General features: G+C 58.2%; 1 protein-coding gene across 1 annotated transcript; it reads right to left on the bottom strand.

The window, feature by feature from the left end:
- Positions 1-1,687: 1,687 nt before the first annotated feature.
- ERICH1 (glutamate rich 1) lies at positions 1,688-23,116 on the bottom strand. The gene is made up of 6 exons (XM_036011804.1): positions 23,006-23,116; positions 14,540-14,671; positions 9,487-9,630; positions 3,942-4,382; positions 2,657-2,848; positions 1,688-2,115 (listed from the first exon to the last, which is right to left on the bottom strand). Exons 1-6 carry the CDS (start codon positions 23,028-23,030, stop codon positions 1,946-1,948), a joined length of 1,104 nt encoding a protein of 367 aa, XP_035867697.1. The 5' UTR covers positions 23,031-23,116; the 3' UTR covers positions 1,688-1,945.
- Positions 23,117-25,164: the final 2,048 nt, after the last annotated feature.

Here is a 25,164-nt window from a genome sequence, read left to right as displayed (position 1 = left end):
GACAAGGCCTGCTCTCCAAGATTATCTGAATTCTGATTTAATCACTTCATCTGCCCGGGGATGGCTGCCGTGCCTCCTCAGGCTCATCCCAAACGCCGCCTCCTCCGGGAGGGCTTCCCTGGTTCCTGCCCCGTCACAGCGAGCGTGTCCCCCTGCCCCTGCGTCTCCACACCGAACCCCCCACCTGCGGCCGCCAGCTGTGGAGGTCGCATTTGCCCCGGCAAACTCCTAATTAAATGAAAACACAGAAAAGCTCATACGGAAGATTCGCTTTTGGCGAGAGTGCATGACGGGCACCCCCTGGAGAGGTCACGCCATGCAAAAGTGGGGGCGCCCCTGTCTGGGTGGGGGTACGCTGCTCAGGGGCGTGGAATCTGGCCTGAGTCCTGTGGGTGTGTCTCCACGGAGCAGCGGCCACTGAGACGTTCCCGGGGAGAACGCGGCGTGTGGGAGCGAGAGTGCTAGTGACGGAGCCACAGCGAGTGCGCAACGGTAGCCAGTGCACTGGCACGTGCCCCGCACAGGTCTTAGTTCCCGTGTCTCAGAAAAGCGTTTCCCACAACATCCTCCATGGAGCACCAGCTCTGGTCAGTGTGGTGTCACCTGGGCACAGGTGGCTGGGCCGCTCGCGCACACCTGCTCTGCCCGCCTGCAGGTCTGGGGACCGGGGTGTCGGACACCCCACACGTGAGCTGGCAGCCCGGCGCTGGTGGCGGGGACACTTCCGGGAGCCGGGCTGTGGCCGCTGCCCGGGAGGACAGCGGGAGGGCAGCCCTTGCTGAGCCGTCCTTGTCGGTGGAAACAGCCCCGCTTCCCCCCGTTGGGTGGTAGCCACCCAGGAACCTGGACGCCTGGTCCCTCCACCGGCTAGCGTGAGCCTCCGTCCACAGCGTCTGGGTCGAGGGCCCAGCAGCGCCCAGTCCCACCTGCCGCTCCCCTGCCGGAAAAACCACCAGGAGAGCAGGGAGCGGGCTCTGGTGCATGCAGCGGGGAGGCTCCCTCTGTGCTCCCGGGCCCTGGGATGCAGGACAGCCGAGGGCCCCTTCCGTTCACACGGGACGTGCACACGGGAGACCCTGGAAGGGAACTCGGGCCCTGAAGGCACTGGGCCCAAAGCCTGCAGACCTTCCTGGCAGGGCCGCAGGGTGGTCTCTGAGCCACGGCAGAACGCTGGGGGGCCGTGCCGCCCCCCCGGCCCAGTGCTGGCTGGCTCCCTGTGCTCACAGCACGCCGTCTCCACTCAAGGTGACGGGCTGAGCGCAGGGGATGCAGGGACAAAAGGGCCACGTGTCCCTTGCTATGGCACGACGGCCATTCCTCAGCCTCTCAGGCCACTGTAGTCCTGGCCCTAACTGTCATCGCACTCACGCCTGGCTCAGCCCCGTGTGTTTTCAGTGAGGTGCAACTCCACGCCAGCCTGACGCGCCATGTGCGCTCCAGGGTCACTGGTGTGCACGGGACCCGGCTCCCGGTACCGGCCGTCCCCACGGTCACGTCCCACAGCCTCCCACACGCACTCTGCACACGGTCCGGGGGACACGCCATCACCGAACCACCACTCCGAGACCGGGGCAGGGCGTCCCCGATGTCCTTCCCTGGGTGGGACAGGGAACTGGACTCCAAGGGCTCAAACGGCAGCCCCTTAACACCCACGGAGTGCCCCCCAAAACAGACTTTCAGGTACAGGGTGGTTCAAAGCTTTATAAAAACATGCACCAGCCTCAAACTATACAGTTTATTCAGCGTAACAGAATGTACATTTTTTATTCTCACAGGAATTAGAAGAACAGAACCCCTGAGCAGTGGTTCCAGACAAAGGCAGTTTTCAAAAGTGCAGGCTCCACTCTACCCCCGCTGTCCCGGGGGTCTCGGACGGCCTGGTCCCCTCACGCAGGCGGAGGGAGCAACGCGCAGGCGCGAGGGCCGCATGGGGCACGAGGACGGGTCAGGCAGCGCCATCCTCTCTGCGCCCCGCCGGGCCCCCCGGGCTGCCCGAGGCTCCCTGCGGGGCCCCAGCTCTTGGCAGCCAGGGGCCCCGGCCCCCTTCCCGGCTTCCCTCGGGGAACATGTGTGTGGCCCAGTAATTGAAGAGCGCTGAGACCACGCCAGCCTGGTCTGCAGAGCGAAAAAGAACAAAAGGGAAAAATGTTAATTGTCCGGCAGGTGTTCGTGAGCCTTGGGGCCCGAGGTCAGCTCTGAGATAAGGGAACACTGACTGAGACGCGACGCTGATGCCGCGTGACAGACAGACTCCGCAGACAGAGGGACAGACGCCTGCTGTTTCATCTGGTGGGCGTGAGCCCCCAGGCTCGGGACCACCGCACAGTGGGACGAGCCCGGCGTCCGAGCCCACGGAACACCACACACAGGCTGGCGTGAAGCACCCCACGCTGGCCAGAAGCCGGCCGAATTCCAGCGCTGGAGCTGGTGCTGGGAGAGCGCGGCACTCCCCCGTCTCAGGAGGCCGGGCCCTGGGGACTTCCCTTTAAAGTAAGGAAACGGGGTGCTCAGAGGTGGCAGCTCCAAGCCCGCAGTGTCGGTGCGCGGGTGTTCCCGCACCCCCGCCGTGGGCTGTTCCACGGCGGACATTGCTGCATGCAGGTGCCCGCACTCCTGGCGGCGCAGCCCAGCAGCTCCCACCCCTCGGCAGCTCTACCTGGCGGCATGGCGCAGTGCTCCACGAACGCCTGCAGGGCGCGCTGCAGCCTCCCCGGATCCTGCAGGAGCAGCAGCGCCTTCAGCTGCTCCAGGCCCAGCAGGTCGGCGGCGCACACGCTGCGAGCCTCCAGGCCCGTAAACAGCGCCTCGGCGGCGCCCAGGAAGGCCGGGTCGGGGTCAGGGGAGGCGCCTGCAGAGACAGCCCCGCAGACGCGCGTTCATCTCCGCTCCCGCGGACTGAGGACCCGCCCGGCGCTTGCTCCTCCGACGCCGCGGTGGGGACGGGGCGGAAGAAGCTTCCCCAAGAGGCAACCTAAGCACCACTCTGCGCGTGAATGACGGGCACCTGGAGCCTACTCACGTGACCGGACCCTGTGGGTGGACGCACAGGACACGGACACCGAGCTCTGCAGACTGCGCTCCGGCCACCCTCGGCAGCATGGAAACCGGGAGGCGCGGCGACCACCGCAGGGAGGACTCGCGTCACCGTCCCCACCGCAGACCACAGAGCTGTGGGAGGGGCTGGTGTTCGCCGCACTAACCCTACGTGGAGGTCACGGGACTTGTTCAATCTCCGACTTTGTGGCCTCTGTTGGCTGGGAAACACGGCCAAGTCCCACTCCTTAACCAGCGTCCCCGCCTACCGGGACCAGGGCACAGGTGTCTGGCCCCGCCCTCCGTCTCCCTCCCGCCTGCGCGCCCTTCCCATGCCCTGTCCGCCCCTGCATCCCTGGGGACTAATCCTCTTGTCTCCACTCCTGTTCTCAGTGGGTTGCTGCGTGTCCAGGTCTAGGATTTCCGTCGCATTGTCCTCTAACAGGTGCCACCGAAAGGGCGAAACTCCCCGTGTTCCCTCTGTCCCCCACGTCCCCATCGATCCCGACCCTCGATGCAAGTGTAAGCCTGCTCTTACTTCATCTCGGAGACGCGCCCTGCGGTCTGAGCCGGGGCCCAGCAGAGCCCCGGATCGGCGCCCACCTTTTCTTTAGAACCACAGCCGACCACAGCGTGCCCCTCGGCCGGCCTGGGGCGTGAGGGCCAGGCGGCCGCTGCGGCCAGGGTGCTACGCTGACCCCCCCCCCCCCCAGGCCTGAGCTACTGCTGGTCAGAGCCTGGCAAGATGAAGCCGAACTCTCATTTGTGCCTCAAAACGAACGGTTCGTATTGAATAATAAACATTTAACGTCTTGTATTTTAAACATTTAAATGCGATACTATATTTGTTTCTATTCCCAAATAAATAGATGCTACTATTAAAAAAAAAAAAACAGAAAAAGTCATACCATCATAAAGATACATTTCTTGTGTGGACTTCAAAAAATCGAGGATGCCATCTGCCTTCTCCTGGGCGTCCGCCCCGGCTTCCTCGGCCTCAGAGTCCCCTGCGTCCCCTGCGTCCCCCGAGTCCCCCAGGTCCCCCTCGCCCACGTCACTCGGCTCACAGCTGTCCTCCCTGGGCTCGTACAGGAAGCTGATGCCGGAGGCTTTCGTGAGGAAGCCGGCTGCTTTCTTCCTTCTCAGTTGTTGTTTCTTTTTCAGTTTCCTTTTCTTATTTTTGCTCATCGTGGGGTCACCTGTGTGACATGGCTGCAATGTTTCCTGTGGGAAAGTCTGCTGTTTCTCTAGTTCTGCTTGTTCCACGTGAACGCTGTTGGGTTTTAATGTTCTCTTTGTTTTTTGCTTCCTTCTTCTTCTCCTCTTTGGTTGATCATGAGGATCTTGATCTATAAAGGCAAAAATGCTAATACAACAATTTTCTGTATACTGTTTGCACAGTAACCCACAGCAAACATATTAACCTAAATACACTTTCCCATTAGGATCTTGTAGTTTTAGTAGAAAAGGGATTTTATAAGAATACAGTGATTCTCAACTGTATTTCAAATAATTACACTACCAAGGATTCTGAGACTTACAATAAAGTTAACAGTTTACTTATTCTTAAAAAGAAAAAGCAGGTACAGATTGTGAACCCTGGGGAAAAAAGACGCCTACTAATTGGGCTCAAACTGAAGTGAAATGAAACAAAACAGAAAGAGCCTAGCAGCCACCTCTGCCCAGGACCCTCTCCCACCAACTGCACCCCAGAGAGCAGCCCACCCTGAACTACCCACCTGCGCTGTGGCTCAGCTGAGCAGCCCTTATATAGGAGCTCCTAGAATCCTACTTCAACCAATAGGACTGAGGCTTTCCCTATCCAATCAGAGCTGTGCAGCTCCAGCCAATCAGAGTTGCTCTATTCTGGCCAATCAAAACAGTACCCTTTGGACCAACCAAAGCGCAAGAATTTGTAGCCCTTATTTGCATGAGAATGGACCAATCAGGGGCCAGGGACAAGGACTTCTGTCCATAAAAGCCAGCTCTGCGGGGGCTCTGGGAGCTGTGTTTCCCTGGCTGCAGCCGGGCTGGGGGAGCTGTGTCACCACGGAGCTGTTTGTGCTCAGTGAGCTTGTTTTCTGCACTGCACTCACAGTGGAGGCTCCTGCTGGTGTCGAGCTGACTCCAGCGACAGCCCCTATGGCCAGCCTACCCCGGAATGATGGAGGGCTGTAACACCAACATACGAGGTAGCCCTGAGTCTCAGTCTCACCATCCGCAAGGTGGGAATGATGCTGCCTCCTCAGCTCCGAGTCTAGGTGAGACTCACGTGTTAAACAACACGCTGTCTTTCCGGGTCCTGTCCTGAGCTCAGACACCTCTACACCCACAACCTGGAGCTGAGTGGGCTGTAGCAGCTCAGTGGCGGCTCGGTGGTTCCCTGTTCTCTGCAGTTATTGCCTGGCCTGACCCACGTTGATAGGACACAGCAGCCACCCTGGAAAGCAGACCAGAGCGACAGCGGTCCCCGAGCCCCTCCCCTGACAGGGCCAACGTGGAGGCCCCGCCCAATGCCTCCAAGTGCTATCATCAGGATCCAGGCAGCACTGAGGAAAGTCGTTACCATGACCCTTGCAGACAGACTGTTTCTGTCCCGACACAGCGGCTCTGTGTCCCCGACAGGAGTGAACTGTGCGTGGCCGGGACAGCCCAACAAGGGAGTGCAGAGGAAACAGTGTGGTGGGGGCACCTCCAAAATCTCTAGCTCAGGACTGCTTTCCGTTCTTGAGAGGGCCCTGCTCCTCACACACACACGGCTGCATCGTGGCCAAGTGCCTAAGTGCTGGGCCTGCGGGACTCCCTCGTCCCTGGTCTGGTCTGGCGCGCAGGTGGAGCCTGCCTCTGTGCCAGGCCGGGCAGCCCACGGCTCCAGCATCCAGAACCTGCTTCAGACCCCCGGGGCACGAGAAAAGCTGCAGAACATTTGCACTGGGGAACCAGAGGTTTGACTACCTCAAATCTGAGAAGCTGCCATCCCCAAAGTGTACCTTTCCTTTCACACATGCTGATTTCAAAAATAACCACCATTTGTCAAAACCCTCTCCACCACTGTTTGGCACCCACGTCCCAATGAGGTGCTGTCGTGGAAACAGACACCAAAACAGCCACAGTCTCCAGCTCCTCCGGCTGTGCAGCTGCGCCACACCACCTGGAAGCAAGCTAATGTTTTAAAGGGACAGGAGTCTTACTGTGGAATCAATGCTAAGGCTTACAAACGAGATGATCACCCTCAATATCCATGAGATCCAGGTGCTAAGTAATGGGGAGTAACTTACATTTAACCTTGACCTAAGTCATGCATATAAGGTCAAGAGTTAAAATAATATCAGATGCTTATAGTCTGGGCATCCAACCTGAGGCCCAGGATGGCTATGAATGCGGCCCATCATGAAATTGTAAATTTACTTAAAACATTGAGGCTTTTTGTGATTGTGTCACAATGCACTCAAGGTGTGGCCCAAACAGGTCTTCTTCCAGTGTGGCCCCAAGGTACTGAAAGGTTGGACACCCCTAGTACTATCTGCCTAAAATTCAGGACACTGTACTAACAAGTACCAATTGAGCACACTGAGCAAGGTGAGACTTTCAGACTTGCAGTCTCGTGCCCAGGCATGATGGTCTGTCGACAGAAGCATGTCCGTCCAGGCCGTGGGACAGCCAGCAGGGGGCCAGGCCTGGGAGAAGGGAGGATGGGTTTGGTTTGGCTCGGAAGGTGAAAAGCAGACCAAGGCGTGGAGGGGCGGGGGTGGGGGCGGGGCCAGTGCTGAGGACAGAACCTTCCCGCTGGGAGCTCCAGTGGCAGTGGCCTCTGGGGATGGGGTGCCTGGCCAGGCGCAGAGCGAGGAGACTCTGCCTTCAAAGAACGGATGCTCTTCCTCCTCTGACCTCTCGAGCGGGACATCTGGAGAGCTCGAGCAGCAGGGCTGTGACAGCCAGGCTCGGCCAAATTGGCCCTGGCACTTCACTCCAGCATCAGGACACGATGCGGCTTTTCAATCCAAGTGACCCGAGGACAGACAGGCTGGCCAAATGTAGGCCTCGGCTGTGAGCACGCGAAACTCAGACTCACTCCTGTACTGTTACGAATTACTGCATCGTTTTCCACATGGACAACTGTAAACCTGTGCGGGCCCTGCCCTGTGTGGCCCTTTAGCGTGGCCACAAGGGCGCTGGGTTAAAGTGCAGGCCCCGGTTTTGAGCCCAGAGCTTGGGAGGCAGAGCTGCCCCCTGCTGCTGCCCTGACAGCGACCCGTGCGCAGGCGGTGAGCGCGGGAGCCACCGCCTCCCTCTGCGGGACCCTCTGTCACCTGGACGCCGGCCCGTGCACCGCCCGGAAGGCTGGATGCAGGCATCAGCCCCCCGTCGCCTCGGCTCATTTCACACAGGCGTCGCTCACATGCACTCAGAGAGATGCCTTCACCGCTCATGTTCACCCTCTTGGGGCTCAGAGTCTGAGGGCAGGACACAGCGGGGGCCGTCAGCCCCCCCGACTCACCCCCGAGGAGGGAGACCCTTGCCCGTGCGTCATGTTTTAAGTGCCACTTCAGAAAACCATCAGGATAAAAATGAAAGACTGTGCACTCTCACCCTGACCTCGTCACACCCTGAGCCAGTGCGCCGTGCAGGGGCTGCCCGGTCAGCAGACTAGAGGGAGTGTCCACCCAGGGCCTGGTCTGGGCTCGGCCGCAAGTGGTAAAACCACACATGACTGGTCAGATGAGCGGCACTGCCCTGAGATGCTCCCAATGACGGCCCCCAAAGGCCTCAGCGACCACAGACCAGACTTCTCCAGTCCGGCCAGCGCCCACAGGGTCTGAAGCCACCTACTTGGAACCAGGGCCCAGGTCTGTCCATGCACGAAAGGATGGATATCTAAGACACACGATCCACTAGGAACGTGCAGGAGCACACGTGTCCAAGAGCCATAAACTCGAAGGGTGCTTGCTGTTAAAATAATCGCAGCAGCTTTCCACAGAAAGGACTCGACTTTCACGACTCTGGCTGACCTGAACACGAGGGCCACACGAACACAGGAGAAGCACGCGGGCCAGGGCGGGAGGCGGCAGGGCTGCAGTGACCCTCAGACATCAGTCAGGACAGAAGACCAGGTCTAAGCGGAGCCCAGTCTCTGCACAGAGCTGTTGGAGCTCTGTGTGGAGAGAAAGGGGCGGCCCCCATGGGGACCATCACCCCTCCCCGGAAAAAAAGACACTACGCCAAAGGTTCTCAGCATGGCTGCTCCCAGGAACCTGGCAACCGAGGAGGAAATGAATTAACATAAAGGTTTTGTCTAACAAACGGCTTATAAAAATGTAACTTGTAATAATGTATAGTCAAAGTTATAAATAAAAGTTACCCCTAACTCTGCCAGGTTACCATGGCAATTTAAATGGAATGGATCCTAATTATTCAATTCCCCTTTTCGCTGTGTTTTAGAGACAGCTCCCTGCTCTCACACAGACCAGGCCCCTGCCAATCACTCTCCGGGGAGGTGGGCCTGGGCCCTCAGGGCAGGGAGACTTGCACCGTCTGTGAGAGACCTTTGTCCGCTGGCACCGTCATCGTCCCACTTCCTGAGGATGGCACTCCAGCTGGGTCCCCACAGAACAGGCTGGGGCGCGGCACCTGGCCGTGGAACGGACGGACAGACAGACGTCCTTGCAGCAGCAGCCCGCGCAGCCTGCCAGTGTCCTCAGCAGAGCCGAGCACGCCGGCACGTGAGAGAGCCCGGCACGTTCTCCCCACATGTGCTGTGGACGCCGTGCAGCAGGCTGGCTACCACGGCTCGCTGTGAATCCAGTTCAGGTTTGTGTTAGTCTGTTTACCTGTGATCAGGCTCCAAAGACGCCAGCGTCCCTCCGCACAGCCCCGTTTTTGGTTGGGCAGTTTCTGACCCCTTAATTAGGAAGCCAGAAAGATCGATGTGCTAGAAAACCACATTTTCTTGATATTCAAGCTAATTAAGATTAAAAGCATACAGTTTCTCAGTTTATATGCTTGGTAGAAATCTTCTGGGTATAATTTTAAAATTCATATTCCTCTAAAGGAAGTTTTGAAATCAATTAAAACAAAATCACTACCATCTCATTTTTCAAAGTAGATACTTAATGTGCGACCAAAGCGCCAGTCAACAAAGCAAGTCAAGTGACTTCATTTTTCTGCAAAACACATGCAAAGTAACTTATTTCCATGATTAGAAAAATCGATAGACGATTCCAGAATATTCTGAAGACATTGGAAAATGAAAGAAACAGTTCTCCTAAACCAAGGCCAGTACTGCTGCCACTTGGATGCATTTAACACCAGCCGTGTCTCCGGTCAAAATCACACTCCACCTCCAGATCTGAACAGGGCCACAGACCACCCCCGCCCCCACGGGCCTGAGCAGGGGCCTGCTCTGCCCTCTAGGTTTGAACCCGGTGAGATCAGCCCGGAGAAGCGCTTTCCTACCTCCGGCGCCCTCCTCGCTGCTGCAGGTGCTCTCGGAACCCGAGCCGCCCGGGGGCTCCTGCGGCGTGGGGGCGGGGACATAGCCCTCTGGCGGTGGAGCGGCGGTGTAGAGCCTCCTGCCGGGCGGGGCCTCAGTGCCGCCACCTGCCGGAGGAAACGGGCACGACAGGGAGCAGTCAGTGCCACCGTGTCCTGGGACCCTCACCCGCGCCACGTTCGAGGGTCCGGGCACCACTCAGCTCAGTGCAATGTCTTCACAGGATCGTGCTCACGTGGTTTATTATGAAACACCTGAACATCACACATTTGTATGTTACACAGGTAATACCACTCAAAGGTGAATGTTAGGGTAAAACAACACACTAAGATATATTTAAACTACAGTCTTTTTAAAAAATCCCCACCGGAGGCTATGCTTACTGATTTTAGAGACAGAGGAAGGGAGGGAGAGAGGAGCATCGATGTGGAAAGCCCCGAGCAGCTGCCCCCGTCTGCACCCCGACTGGGGACTGAACCCGTGGCCTGGGCACTGTGGGCCCCAACCGGGATCCAGCCTGCCGCTCCTGCCAGCTGGGCCCCCAAGACTGAGGGCCGCAGTCTTGTAACGGCTACAAGAGCCCGTGCCATTGGCCAGTAACAACCACCGACCTCAAGTTTGCACGTGGGGTCGATTCTAAATTTCCACACGACAAACAACTGCTGTGACTGCCGTGCTGCAGGTAACTTTGCACCCTTGCTCACCCAGGCCCCCTCCAACACGGGCCTGGGAGAGGGACGCTGGTGGGAGGGGCGCACCCTCTCCCCGCTTCCCTGACACGCGACGCCAGGCAGGACCGACCCCCTCAACTGTCACATTCCACTCAGCACTGGCAAACACAAGCAGATGCCCCGATCCTGCACAGAAAAATAAGTCTTTAAAAACAAGGACGGCACAAAATCATTAATTCCTGTGCAGGCATTTGGTTTCAAGGCATTTAAACTGTAAAAACCTTGAAACGCTGTCAAATTCTTCCGCCACCGATACAGTTCCCGTCATCACAAAACCGTCGTGGGGATGTAAGTGCAGCACAGGGGGTGTCGGGAACCCTGTGTCGTCCGCAGGCGGGGTCGGGTGGGTGCCGGGAGGGCTGAGGGAGCACTCGACAGAATCTGAGCACTACGCCGGCACCTGAAACCGACACAAAGCAACACCGCCTGTCAGCTGTAACTAAAAAACTAAATGTTTCCCTTTCCGAAGCTATGATGCTACTTCTCACCCCGAGTCTGACCGACGGCAGGTGGCTAATTACAGTCTCCCTGCTGGAATGGGGGAGGGTGTGGGGGTGGACACAGGCCCCCACAGAGCTCCGCTGCGGGGAGCATGGACTGTCTGACCGTTTTTCAGGACGACGCTGGGAAGCCTTCAGTGAGATCGATCTTCCCCAGAGAGACAGCCGCGTGGAACTCAGAAGAGCACTGCGCCCTCTGCGCTCAGGACGAGCTCAGGGCCGGCAGAGAAGGTCTTGCGGTGGGAAAAGCTCACCTGTCATCAACTGAGAACACCCCTTAGGAGGCTATAGGAGGCTGACTTCTGGGGCTATGAGGGTCCTGTCCTAACGAAATGTCACCGAGAGAAGGCACGAGGTCCCCCTGGGCCTCGGTGTGCCCTGGGGAGCAGCGTCCCTCCAGCTGCAGGTGCTCCCCCCTTCCTGGGGGGCTGTGTTGTGACAGCAGGTCCCCTGTCACAAGGCAGACGCCTGTTCCTGGCTCAGGTGGCAGCAAGCAGGGGAACAACGGGACTTGACTGAGCAGCAGCAGCCGCGGGGCACTGTGGCTTCACACAGATTCTCTTCGTCTATTTGATTGTGATTCCCTCGTTTTGCTTCTAGCCCAGATGCTTTTTTTCAGCTGCACATAAATTATAATGCATTTCCTTCAGAATTTCCCACGCATGTTGCTCTTTCATGAAGAAAAAAATACACAACGAACGAGGAGTAGAAGGAAGTTCAGCGGGACAAGGGGCGTGAATGAAAACCCAGGGCTGGCAGGCACTGCCCTCAGGGGACAGGGGCTGGACGCTTCCCCAGGACAAGCAGTGAGACCGGACACACCAGTCACACTGGAGTTCTGTCTGGGGAAATCAAGAAAACTCGTCAAGAAAAATGAGACATCAAAGGCACCCTGATCAGACAGGAGGAGGCAAAACGTCTCTACTCACAGGCGACAGGGTCTCAACCACAGAAAACCCTGAAGAACGCCCCCCCCAAACCTGCGAGAGCAATGTGAGGCCTGGACGCAGGACACAGCCAACAAACAGAAGTCTGTGTGCCCACACCGCAGAAGCCATGCCTCGTCTGGGGTCAGAGGTTTCTGTGCATTTCCGTGCACTGGCGCTGAGCACTCTGGAAACACACACACACACACACACACACACACACGAAAGCGATGCCATCTACCACGGCCTCACACAGAGTAGAGCACGTTCAAGCGTGAAAGCAACAGCCCCCAAACCATAACCTCTCGTGAGAGAAATCACAGACCACGGACAGGGCGGTGGGACGGCGCCCTGGCCTCAGGCCGGACGACTCACTGCTGCCGGGACGGCGACACCTCCCGGTGCCCCGCGGGCCCGGCACAGGTCGCCCCGGAGTGCCAGCTGCCTTGCTCACTCACTCAGGCACTTCTGCGGCAACGGACGGCCTGGTCTCAGACCCCCGTGGAACCGCACGGGACCCTGAAGGGCCGAAACGACCTCGAGAAGGAGCCGAGGGCGAGGCTCACTCTCCGGAGCCAGAGCCCCTTGCAAAGCCGCCGTCGTCGTTGGGACGGAGTGGCGGGAGGACAGACCCAGGTCAGCAGGCGAGGACGGGCGTCTGGACACGTCCACGGCCCAACGGTTTTCTCTTTTAGCAGCTCGGCTGAGACGTAAGTTCCACGGGCAAGGTCCTCCATCTCAAGCGTGTGACGCCTGGCTGCCCAGTGTGCTCACGGAGCTGCGGGCCACACCAGCACGGACACACGCACGCCCAGAAAGGCCGCGGTCCTCGTGGCCGCCGGTGGTCACTCCACGCTGCCACACCCACCAGCGGCTCCAGCGCACGGACGCGGCAGAGCCTGCCACCCACACCCCCGGGGACTCGTGGCTGGTTCTCCTCTTTTGCCCAGGACACCTGTGCGGAAGCCCCCTGGACGCCCGCCCATCTCCGCTGTGCCGAGAGCCGAGGAGCGGGGCTGGGGGCGCAGGGGAACGGGCACCGGCGTTGCAGGGGCTGTCAGAGGGTCCCCAGCGCGCTGTGCTGGCTCCTGTCTCCCCACATCTCCTCCAGCCGCTGTTCCTACCTCTCGAGCTCTGAGCAACCCTTGACATGGGTCCCCACAACACTGACACGCCGAGGCCTCTCAGCAGCAGGGACCTCGGGAACACAGGATGTGGGAGACACGGGACCAGGACTCGGGACGCCCCTCCAGGCCGAGGGGCTGAGCCTACATGCAACCCAGGGCTGCTCCGGATACAGGAACCCCGGGAGCGGGGGCTGGGTTGGACTCCCTCGGGTCCCGGCTGCTCGTGACTGGACCCTAAACCACCCGGGCGCCTGGCCCGTGCACTGCAGCATGGAGTCCAAGTCCCCGTTTGGGGCTGGACGCTGAGGAAGGGGCGGCGGCCGTGCCCGTGCCTGGCCTCTGGGGCGTCGCTCCCCACCCTGGGAATGCAGCGACCCTGTCTTCTTCCCTGCCCCTGTGACCCCGCACCAGGCAATGGCGCTCCAACTGCTCTGCAGAGCCAACCGTGAGCACTTAGCCCAACAGCACGCAGCTCCAGCCGGCAGCACGGTCCCTGGCTGCCCAGCCACAGCTCAGGCTGGCAGGGGGCCCGTGGGGCACCCCCGCCTCCAGCACAGAGGGTGGGGTGCCCCCCTCTCTCCCTCATGCCAGGCATCTCCCTGATCAAACACACTCTGAATCTTGCCAGCACCCCTGAAATCAACGTTGGGTCAGCGCTGTGATTTCTGCCTCTACACCTCCACAGAAAACACAGTACCTGGCAGACGCCCACTGCACAACACCTGGGGGCCAGGGACACGTGTAAAGAAGCCAAGTGGCTGAGAGAATCAGAATGGACGCGGCGGTGTAAAATGAAACACCTTCCAGACTGAGTCGGAACTTCTCGTTAGTCATCTGCACCATGGAAGGACCCTGCCGTGGTAACCAGGAGAGCGATGCAGAGAGCTGCCTCACGACCATATTTGGGAAGAGAAGCGTTTATTTTTAAACAGTGATGCAAAGAGTGAAAAGTCCCCTACTTTAGGCGAGAGACCATGTGAGACTGAGGCAGAACTGTCTGTCCGCCTCACAGAAGGACAGCGGTCAGTGCCTCGTCTCCCCGGGGGCCGGCTCTGGGGTCTGCGGACGACCCTCTGGCAGGGCAGAGCCCTCACGCAGGAGCTTCGGCCTCCCACCGCCTCCTCGCCGATCAGAGCCGTCGAGTTGGAAGAGAGGAGAAAGCGCAGACAGACCCCAAACACAACACCTCCAAAACGGCCAAGGACGCTGGTTCAGTGAGGCTCCCAGAGCAGCAGGGAGCGCAGCGACCCACCGGCTGCTCCTGCTCCTGGAGACGGAAGCCGCCTCCCCGGCGCCCCCTCCCTGCCACGGCCCGAACGGCGCCAGGGGTGCAGACCCATGGTGCTGGGTGCTGGGGCCCCCGCCCCGTGTGCTCACAGAGCCGCCCGCTGTGTGTGCGTCTGTGTCCTGGCCCCTCCTCCTACAGGACGCGGTCCTGCTGGGTCAGGGCCCGCCCGGTAGCCTTGTGTGACCTCATCTCCCCAGGCGCCCATCTCCAAACACGGCCCCTCGGGGGTCAGGGGCCAGGACACGGACACACAGACCCCGGGAGACACGGCGCGGCCCAGCAGGCCTGACCTTTGGAAAGGGAAGGCCCAGCCAACGGCGGTCACTGGTTCCTCAGGACTGGTCCAGGCGCTCGTGCTTCCAGCAACCTGACCGGTCAGCGGACGCCCAGGGCGGCGATGGGACCGGCCGTGCGGCTGGGACTCCTGTCACCCACAGCCCTCACCTGCCACCAGGGGGACGCGCCGGCACCTGGCTCTCTCCAGAGGGGCTTCGGGGGCGGCCGGCAGCGGTGTGCGCTCGTCCTGGTCCCGCGGCTCACGAGGGAACAGCCTCTTCAGCACTTTTCCAACAAACACTGAGGTGCGACCGACCGACAGAGAGAGAGAGAGAAGGAATTAGTTACGGCTACAGCAGTTTCATTCAAATCGCACGCAGTCCACTTACAACAAAGGCCTGCTCTACGATTACCACCAGAAAGCAAAGCGACTGTCCTGACGGGACCCCCAGCGCCATGCCCAGAGGTTCCTGGCCACCTCCCTGGGACCCAGCGCTGGGCCGCCCGCTGTGCACCGGCCGGAGCCGGACTCCCGGACCCGACGTGGGCTCTGAAGGCGGTTCCACTCCTCAGGCGCCCAATTCTGACCAGCCCACACTCCCCCTCGGGGGCAAGCCCAGCAAGCCCAGCAAGCCCACCAGTCTGGGAGCAGAGGGGCTCTCCCGGGCCGGGTCCCCGGGCAGGGCTCCCCTGACCATGCTGTCCCTGGCTGACAGGACCCTGGGTTCTGGGGCTCTCCCCAGGGAAAGCACCGAGCGGGGCTTGGAATGTTGTCCAGCAAACACCGCCACCAGAGCTGCCCTGAACGACAGGAAACCCTCTCGAGAGACGGGATGGAGTTCGCTCCTTCGTGGCCCTGTCTTCAGGAGCGTGACCCACAGCCCCTGGGGAGGTAGGAGGCCCGGGGACAGGAGCACAGGCAGAGCTGAGGCAGGGACACGAGGATGGACGTAGCCCGGAAACTGGGCCTCGAGGTGATGCCCACGGAGGGCAGGACGCCACGCGCTCACAGGACACGCGTGACGACAGAGACCACAGCCACTGACCGTCGTGTCTCACGTGGAGAGAGAAATACACAGGACCGGCAGGTGCACCGCCTGCCATGCAGAGGGCCCGGTGAGCCGGCTCACGAACGGAAAAGGGAGATCATCTAGAAGGTGCAACAGGAGTTTGGCTGGCTTTTTTGACATCGCATTAAAAAAAAAAAAAAAAAACTCCTGAAAATAAGACCAGAAATGGACATTAACACAAACTCCTACCACAGCCAACCGCAGGGTGAAAGTGAACCCTTCCAAGCCTGCCCCTGAGCAGCCCCCTCCCCACCCCCCTGCGGTGAGAAGAGGACAGAGAACCCGTCCCTGCTGGCACCGGCCCTGTGCCCCCCACCTCGGGCCTGGCCTCTGAGCTCCCCGTTTTGCTGGCTCGTTTGTTGCAGAGATTTCATTTCTTTTTGGAGAGAGCAGAAGGGACGGAGGAACATCGGTGCGAGAGAGAAGTGCCGACCGGTTGCCTCTCCCGTGTGCACCGGCCGGGGACCAAACCCGCAACCCAGGCGCGTGACCTGGCCGGAGTCAAACGGGGGACACGGGGACGTTTGCTCTGTGGGTCGACACCTACCCCACTGCACCACCTGACCAGGGCTACGCATTTAAATCCAGATCTTCTTGAGGTCACTGTGTTTCTCAGAATCCCACGTTCTGGGTGTTCTCTTCTCATATTTAAATGCCTGCTGAATACCCGCCAGCCCCTCCACCGCTCTCTCAAAAACAACGTTCAGTGTGTGTTTTCACTGTATCCTTCGGCGAGGCACAGCGCTGAGCCGTCGCTGGTAACGTAGGAGTAGAGGAAGAAGTTAACAGCACCGCACCAGTTCGTGGAGATGGAGTTTAGAATAGCTCGTAATTCAGTAATGATAGCTTCTTAATGGGTTTCATAATAGAGTTATAAGTGGAAAAATAATTAGCTAAGATTGAAGCAACAGTCGGCCAACTTTCTGAAACAGTCATTAGAAGGAAAACAGTACTCAAAGGGACACAATTGAAATCCTGCACCACAGCCCACCTGGTGTGGTGTCCCCATCGAAGGAGCAGAAATTCACTCACGCTCATTTTCTCCACAAACATCAACATTAAAAAATACTCTGAACTTTGTCCAAAGCTTTTCCTTGTAGGGCTCTTGGGGAGCATTTACTGTATCATTAACTAGTCACACACATGCACACACGTGTGTACCCACACACACACACACATACACACACACCCCGCCGAGACACACGCACAGGCAGACACCCCAAGACCCCGTCCCACCGCTGCTGCTCGGGGACCATGCGTGCTGGTGGCCACCCCCAGGAAGCCCACGGTAAGGGGCCCGCCACACTGGCCTCCAGGCCTAAGACGCTGGGCCTAGGGGACAAGGGCTGGTCGGCCAGCTGGGACGGAGGCCCACTGACCATCTGAGCGCACCCACGGGTCCCGGCAGACTAGAGGGCTCGGCTGCCCTCTTCCTCGCTGCCACACCCCCAGCTCCCGGGACGGTGCCCTGGGAAGGCCCAGCCTGGCGGCTGGCAGGAACAAATTACTAAAAGGCAGGTGGCCTAGCTGCACCCAGCACCCGGTCCCCAGCGTGCACCGCGCCTGGTGCAGGCAGATCCAGGGCCTCCATCACCACGGTCTGCGGTGAGAAGGGCGGCGTCATTTAATCCTTGTAACCAGAGGCTCGTCACCATCTCCCTCTGGGTGACAGTTAACTAAGTCACGGGATCAGCCCGCAGGTGGGGCACCCTGGGCTGGCACCTGTGCAGTGACCCTCTCCGCCACCAGCCCCGGAACAAAGGAGCTGCAGCAGTGACGGGGACGGCGGCGACCACGTGCCCTCGTGAGTGCGGCGAGCAGCCGTCCCAGGGCTCGCCCAGGGAGGGGGGCACCCCATGCTCCCCAGACAACCCTGGGACTCAAGTCCTGCCTGTCCGGGAGTGCCCTTCAGTGGCCTTGGGGAGGAGCGGCTGGCCACACGGCCTCAGCAGCAGGGAGCCAGGGAGCGGGGTGGGGCAGGATGAAAGGAGCGGCCATCGAGCTCCGAGGACACCCAAGCAGCAAAGCTGTGTTGAGGGCAAGGGAGACGGGCGGCTTTCTCCAGACAGACAGGCGCCACCAACAGGGGTCCGGACAGGAGGCCTGGGATAGAGCAGCAGATGCTGCGCTGGGTCACTGACTTCACAGGTGTCTGTGTGGTCCCCGAGGGTCAGCACTTTGCCAGAGGGGACCTGACAGTTCGAGGCAGCAGGAGTGGAGGCCAGCCACCCTTCACCTCCCCAGACTGTCCCCGCGGGGCAGGTTCCTTCAGCTCTGCCTCCTCCTCCTCCGAGCCAGCACCGGCCCAGGGCCTACCTGACTGAGCTCGAGGGCTGTCGGGTTCTCCCCAGTGTCCCCTGAGAGCAGGGGCCCTCCTGGGTTCACTTCAGTCACCTCCCAGAGGTTCCCGAGCTCTGGCCCAAGACACACCCCTCCCAGAACCAACAGTACACTTTCCACATGAAACAGAGCGCATTTCAAAAAGAGAAATTCACTTTGTACTCAAGGGCAGTGGCTGCAAAGTCGGACGCTCTCCCGTGACCCCAAGGACTGTGTTACAAACCATCGCAGGGGGCTGACTGCCCGACCCCTGCAAGCCTGCACTTGCAGATGGGCTGAGTCTTTTCCAAACACACACGGACCGTCCCGAGATGCAACCCCCACCCTGGCCCAAGGGAACGGCCCGGAATGTCCGGAGCTGAGGCTCCAGGCCAGCCCGCAGCACCCCCAGCACCACTGAGCTGTCCCACGGCCAGCAGAGCTCAGGGCCTGAGCTGCAGGACGAGCTCGGAGGAAGAGTCCTGCGTGTCCCCTTCACGCTCGCTTCCCTCCCACAGACGCACAGGCGGCCCCGGGTTCTAGAACGGCAGCTGGACCGTGAGGAAGAGGGAGGGGGGCCCCAGGCCACCGTCCTCGCCACCTGCCCCGCGTTTCCCTAATTGCAACACTCACCCCAAGTCACTGAGGTGCGAGGGCGGAAGCCGGGAGGCCTCTGGTGTCCTGCTCCCACAGCTCAGGACTCAAATCTCTCCCAGCTCCAACCCACCCCCCCCAAGTGGCTCAGGGCTCCGGGTCCCAGCGGAGGGCCCTGCCAGGTCCCAGGAACAGGAGGGGACACACCGCACTAATGCTCTGTTCCCCGACACTGTCAGGACTTAGCAACCGCCTCCCCCAGCCAAACACAATGCCCTCAAACCGCCAAGCTCCCCTCACACCCTGTCACACGTCCATCAGCGACAGCTTCCAGGGAAGGTGTGTCCTGACTGGGCGCACGACGAAAAGGCTCCGTTCATCTTCCTGCGGGGCTGACAACGGCTTTGGAAAGCAGACGGTTTGTGTTCCAGGTGACACGGTCGCTCCCAGCACAGGGCACAGCCCTGGTGCAGAAACAAGGACGGCGTTAGAGAAACAGGGACACTCGCGCCAAGCACGGGGAGCCCCATTCGCCACGCAGGAGAGCAGAAGGGGGCGACCCCGTCAGCACGAAGACCCCGGAGACGGCCTGTCAGCAGCTGACAGTGGGACAGACAGGCAGGGGGTGTCCCTGGCATCAGCTGCGGCCACCCTGGGGCCCGACACCCACCCAGACCAACAATAGCCAGGACTCAGTGACACCGGAGGGGCAGGGACGCACCCGCACGGTGCTTCTCCAGGAAGGAAGCCGCACCGTGGGAACTACCTCACTTTCCCCATATTCTCCCTTGCCGACAATTAGTTTCCTTTTCTTGTTTTAAGCAAATGCTTAACTACGGTTGCCAGTCAGCTTTTCATTTCAAAGGGCAAAACCACAATCCCCTGTTTTAAATGCAGAGGAGAAAAACATCATGGCCCAAACTATTCCAAGTAACGTGAGAAACGTACCTGAAACCGTAAAACTAGAAGAAAACACACAGAAAAAGCTCCCTGACATCAGTCTTGACGATAACTTTTTGGACTTGACAACCAAGGAACAACCAACAAAAGCAAAGGTAAGCCAGTGGGACCACATGAAACTAAAAAGCTTCTGACCAGCAAAGGAAACCAGCAACAAGATGAAAGCAACCCGTCCAACACGAGGGAATGCCTGCCAGCCGCATGTCTGATAAGGGGTTCGTGTCCGAGATGCAGAAGGAACTCAGATAGTTCAATAACGAAAAACAGTCCGATTATAAAATGGACAGAGGATCTGAAGAGACTTTCTCCTGAAGAAGACGCCCAGGTGACGAGCAGGTGCAAGACAGGTGGCGCCTGTCACTCACCATCAGGAGAGTGCACTGCTCGCTCGCAGTGAGACGCCACCTCGCACCTGTCAGGATGGCCGTCATCGAAAAGACGACCTCCAACCAGTGCTGGCAAGGACGTGGAGAAGAGGCAGCCCTGTGCACTGCTGGTGGGAAGGTGAGTGGTGCAGCCCCTGGCGAAAGCAGCATGGAGGTTCCTCGGAATACTAGAATGAGAACTGCCATATGACCCAGCACCCCCACTTCTGGGTACTGATCTGAGTGAAAAACACTGACCCGGGAAGCTATCTGCACCCCACGTCCGCTGCAGCTTTACACAATAGCCCAGGTCTGGACGCAGCCTCCGTGTGCATGGATGGAAAGTGGATAAAGAAAATGTGGCTCGACTTCCGGCAAGATGGAGGAATAGGCGGACGCACCGTACCTCCTCGTACAACCAAGATTAGAAAAACAATAATTTACAACAATAATTTACTATCAGAATAACACCCAGATCCGGCAGAGGATTTATCTGAATGGAAGTCAAGCAGCCAAGAAGCTGAAGTAGACGTGTTCATCCGGACTGGTAGGAGAAGACGAACCGGGCGGGCGCAGGGCTGGCTCGGGTCGGCGGCACGAGGAGGTCGGGGGAAAGTTTGGTGCAAACTCGGTGCAAAAGCCATCCAGGGGCGCAAGAAGGCAGCAGTGATCCCTGAGTACGCAAGCTGCGGCTGGCAGACTCAGAGGGGTAGTGATTGTGGACCAGGGCAGAACTCGCGGCCCGGAAGCCCAGACAAGGGTCTGAGTCCAGGAGAACGGAACTATGCCATTGTTTTCTCCCGTCCCGCTCCCATTCCCGTTCCCACCGCGCCCCCATATATAACGTCACAATCTAGCGACTGGTGAGCACCTAAGGCTCCGCCTCCCACCGTAACAAGAGCAACCAGACCGAAAAAAAAAAAAAAAAGGAGAGACAGGAGAAAAAAAATATGTTTTCAACAGAGCAGATCAGTCCCCCAGGACTCATCCTTTTGAGCGACCAAGAATTAGCCAATCTATCAGATGCGCAGTTCAAAACACTGGTGATCAGAAAGCTCACGGAACTGGTAGATTTTGGACGAAATCTAGATGAAAGGATGCAGGTTACCATAAAAGAGATGCAGGAAGATACGAGGAGGAGAGCCAATAGTGAAAGGAAGGAATATGAGTCTCAAAACAATACAGTGGACCAGAAGGAAGATAGAATCAACCAAGCAGGAAAGCATGATGAAATAAGAATTCAAAAAATTGAGGGAAAGATTAAGAGCATCCAAGACACCTTTAAACGTTCCAATATCCGAATTACAGGGGTACCAGAATCGGAAGGGGAAAAGCAACAGATTGAGCATGTATTTGAACAAATAATAAAGGAGAACTTCCCCAATCTGGCAAAGGGAACAGTCTTCCAAGAAATCCAAGAAACTCAGAGAGCCCCAAAGAAGTTGGACCCAAGAAGAAACACACCAAGGCACATCATAATTACATTAGCCAAGGTAAAAACGAAGGAGAGAATCCTAGAAGCAGCAAGAGATAAGGGGACAGTCACCTACAAAGGAGTTCCCATCAGACTGTCAGCTGATTTCTCAGAAGAGACCTTGCAGGCAAGAAGGGGCTGGAAAGAAATATTCCAAGTCATGAAAGACAAGGATCTACATTCCAGATTGCTCTATCCAGCAGAGCTATCATTTAGAATGGAAGGGCAGATAAAGTGCTTCTCAGATAAGGTCAAGTTAAAGGAGTTCATCATCACCGAGCCCTTATTTTATGAAATGCTAAAGGGACTTATCTAAGAAAAGAAGATAAAGAAAAGACATGTATAGTAAAAGGACAGCAAACTCACAAATATTGACAACCACACCTAAAGCAAAACCAACAGAAACTAAGTAAACAATTAGAACAGGAACAGAACCACAGAAATGGAGGGCACATGGAGGGTTAGCAGCAGGGGGGTGGGAGGAGGAGAGAGGGGGAAAAGGTATAGAGAATAAGTAGCACAGAATGTAGGTTGAAAATAGATAGGGGGAGGGCAAGAATAGTACAGGAAATGTAGAGACTAAAGAACTCACAAGTATGACACATGGACATGAACTAAAGGGGGGAAAAGTGGGCGGGAGGCGGGTACAGGGGGGAGGGGAGAGAAGGGGGAAATGGGACAACTGTAATAGCATAATCAATAAAATATATTAAAAAAAAAGAAATTTGGAAATAAACCATGTGGGTCACAAAAAAAAATCAGAAAAGAAACAAAATAAAACAAACATTTATACACAAAACTAGTATTTACCAATATGTGCTCCATACACTGCTATTTATTATTTCATTTAATTCTTATAGTAACCCCATGTGCTGAGAACGATTATTTTTATGCTACTCATGTAACATTATGCTCAAAAAGGTTAAATAAATTGTATGAAGTTGCAAAGCAAAAAAAAAAAAAGAAAAAAAAAAGAAAATGTGGCTCGCACACACAATGGACTATTACTCAGCCATGAAAGGGGAATCTTCCCGTGTGAGACAACAGGGATGGACCTAGAGGGTACTGTGCTGAATGAAACAAGTCAGAGAAAGACAGACACCATGTGATCTCACCTGTATGCGGAATCTGAAACAAAACAACAAACAGCCTACACTGATGGAGACAGGGGAGACTGGCGTTTCCAAGCACCCAGGGGTGGGGGGTGGGTGCAATGGGAGACGGGTCCCTGATACAAAGCCAGTCAGTCCCGGGGAGTCACACACCGGCCGGTGGCCCTGGCTAACAAGTCTGTCCTGCGCAGCCCACAGGTTACCGGGGAACATTCAAGGGCTTTATGCAGGAACCGAGCTCCCTGCCTCTGACATGCAGTCCTAAGGCACCGCCGGGTAAGAACGCATAACGCCCTGCCTTTGGTCCTGGTTAAAAACACTGTCATTTAATAAGCATCCGTGAAGGCCCTGCAATGTACAAAGCTGCGGGTCAATGGCATCCCTCCGCCGTGCAGATACAGACGCCGAGGCGCAGCGAGGCTGCTGCTCTTTTGTGTTTAAGGTGACGGGGTCAGTCGGTCAGTCCTCGCGTCGCTGTCGGGAGCGCCTGCAAACTCCGTATTTCCTCCGGAAGGGGCTCGCCGCCTCGGGGGTCCCACAGCCCCCAGGCCCTGCCCGAGGGCCCCGGACACACAGGGCGGCGCTTGCGGGCTCCGGACGTACCTCGGGACCAGGGGCGCCCCCTCGCCCTGCCAGCGGCCGGGTGTCGGGACGAGGACTTGGGGCGAGAGCTGTGTCTGAGTCGGCGGGTCCCCAGTCCCCCCGGTTCCCCGAGTGCCCCGCTGCCCCATCAAGCCTACCGTGCCTCCTTCGCGCCGCCGCCATGTGGGTCCGACGACCCCCGACCCCTTCCGGGACCGAGTACTGCCTGCCGCTTCCGCATCCGCCCCTGTAGTCACGCCCACAACAGCAGGCGTGCCCAATCCGGATCCAGGGTCTCTGCCGCTGATGTCTATCAGAGGCGCTGCGGTTTCGGATTGGCTATAGGAAATCTGTGGGCGTGGCTTCTGGGCGCCTGCAGTCCCGGGTGCGCTGCGACCCGGCTGCTGAGGGGTCAGCGGCAAGAGGGGTCATCAGAGAGGGTCATCCCAGCGGCGGGGTGGGGGGGGAGAGTGGGTCGGGCGCGGGGGCCCACCCAGTCGGCGTCCCAAAGCTCCGCGAACCGTGGGGCAAAAGGGACCCGCGGGAGCCAGCGTCCGCGCCTGCGCCCAGGCCCTCCTCCGGCGTGCGCTTGTAGGCAGCGCCTCCGACCCGTGCACTGTCTGCGCTCCGGCCGCCCGGCCGTCCTCTCTGGACCGGGCTTCCTGTTTGCCCTCTTCCCCGGGCACACGTCTTGGGTAGCGTATTTGTGAGCGCTTGTGTCTGGATGCTGAGGGTCTACGCGCGCGCAGGGGCGACAGTATGCAGTGAGATGGACGGCATGTCTCCGGGAGACCGGAGCTTGGGGAGAAAGGGGGCCCTAGTGGCGCGATGGAGTGGTCAGAAAGCCTCAGAGAGAGGGGAATTCGAGCCATGCTCGAAGCAGGGTACAGCAGGTGCCCCCTACATCCCTGGTGATGGCGTCTGGGGAGCAGCGCCGAGGCCACCGTGAACCGAGCACAGTGACGGACAAGGGGACGGTGACAGACGTGGGCCGACAGGAGGCAGACCTTAGTGTTGGGGCCAGTCCCTGAGGCAGTGATCAGCTTTATGTTTTCCAGTGGGCGAGATGGAAATCGGGGCTGGCTTTGAACCAACTTGAATTTCCTGACACCTGAAAGGAGTCCCCTGCACCGCGGTGCGGAGAGCAGGTTTTGGTTGTGGACACGCAGAGACCCCCTGGGTCCCCTGCAATAAAAGGCCTTGGTGTCTGGCCACCGTGGGCAGTTGAGGGAAAGGATGGTTGGATTTTGGATGTATTTGAAGAGGAAGCAAAAGAGATTTCAGACTGACCATGAGTGGGCTGTGACCGAGGAGAGGTGTGCAGTGGCCCCAGGTTTGTCCGCTGGTGTTTCACTGAGGACAGCCGAGCCCCCGGAGGGTCATCACTGGGGGTGGTGTGTGCCGTGTCAGGTGTGTTGTTACCTGTGAGGGGATGGGTGTATAGACGGCAATGGAGCAGTGGAACCTGATTGCGGAGTTCTGGAGAAAGGTCCAGGATACAGACAGAGAACTGGGCTTGTCTGCATTTAGGTGACCTTTGGAGCCATAGGGAGGACTGAGTGGACAGAGAAGTGGTCCAAGGACTGAGCTCTGAGGTGCTCCGACTTCCAGAAAGTGGGGTGGCAGGGAGGTCCCAGCTGTAGCAATGAGAGGGGCTGAGTGGACAGTGCGCTGTCCTGAAGCCAAGCCTAGAAGTCACCGTTTGTCTCGAGTGATGTTGATGGTGAAGGTGAGGGCTGACCTCAGACAACTGGATTCGCCCATTGCAGGTTATAGTGACCTTGATCACAGGAATCTTGTTGGCGTAGGGGAGGCGGAAGCTTGATGGGAATTCAACAGAACCACAGGAGACAATGAATGAAACTTAAGACAATGAATGCAGGTCGCTCTCTCTTGGGATCGGGGAAGTGGGGCAGTGTCCGGAGGGTTTTAAAGACAGAACACACACACCACACACACTCATGTAACCAGCAGAGGGTCTTTATTTTTTTTTAAGATTTTATTTATTTATTTTTAGAGAGGGAAGGGAGGGAGAGAGAGAGAGAAACGTCAATGTGCGGTTGCTGGGGGTTATGGCCTGCAACCCAGGCATGTGCCCTGGCTGGGAATCGAACCTGGGACACTTTGGTTCCCAGCCCGAGCTCAATCCACTGAGCTATGCCAGCCAAGGCTAGCAGAGGGTCTTTAAAAAGGAGCAGCACACACACCACGTGCCCAGCCTGTTTAGGTGCTGAAGCACCCGATCCAGCTGAGCTGAAAGATGAGGGATGGAGCACAAACGACTCGGCTAAACAACGGGCCAAACACCTTAACGCAC

Source organism: Phyllostomus discolor, chromosome 11 (assembly GCF_004126475.2).
Source record: "Phyllostomus discolor isolate MPI-MPIP mPhyDis1 chromosome 11, mPhyDis1.pri.v3, whole genome shotgun sequence".
Lineage (NCBI taxonomy): Eukaryota > Metazoa > Chordata > Mammalia > Chiroptera > Phyllostomidae > Phyllostomus > Phyllostomus discolor.
This window is presented reverse-complemented; position numbering and strand designations above follow the sequence as displayed.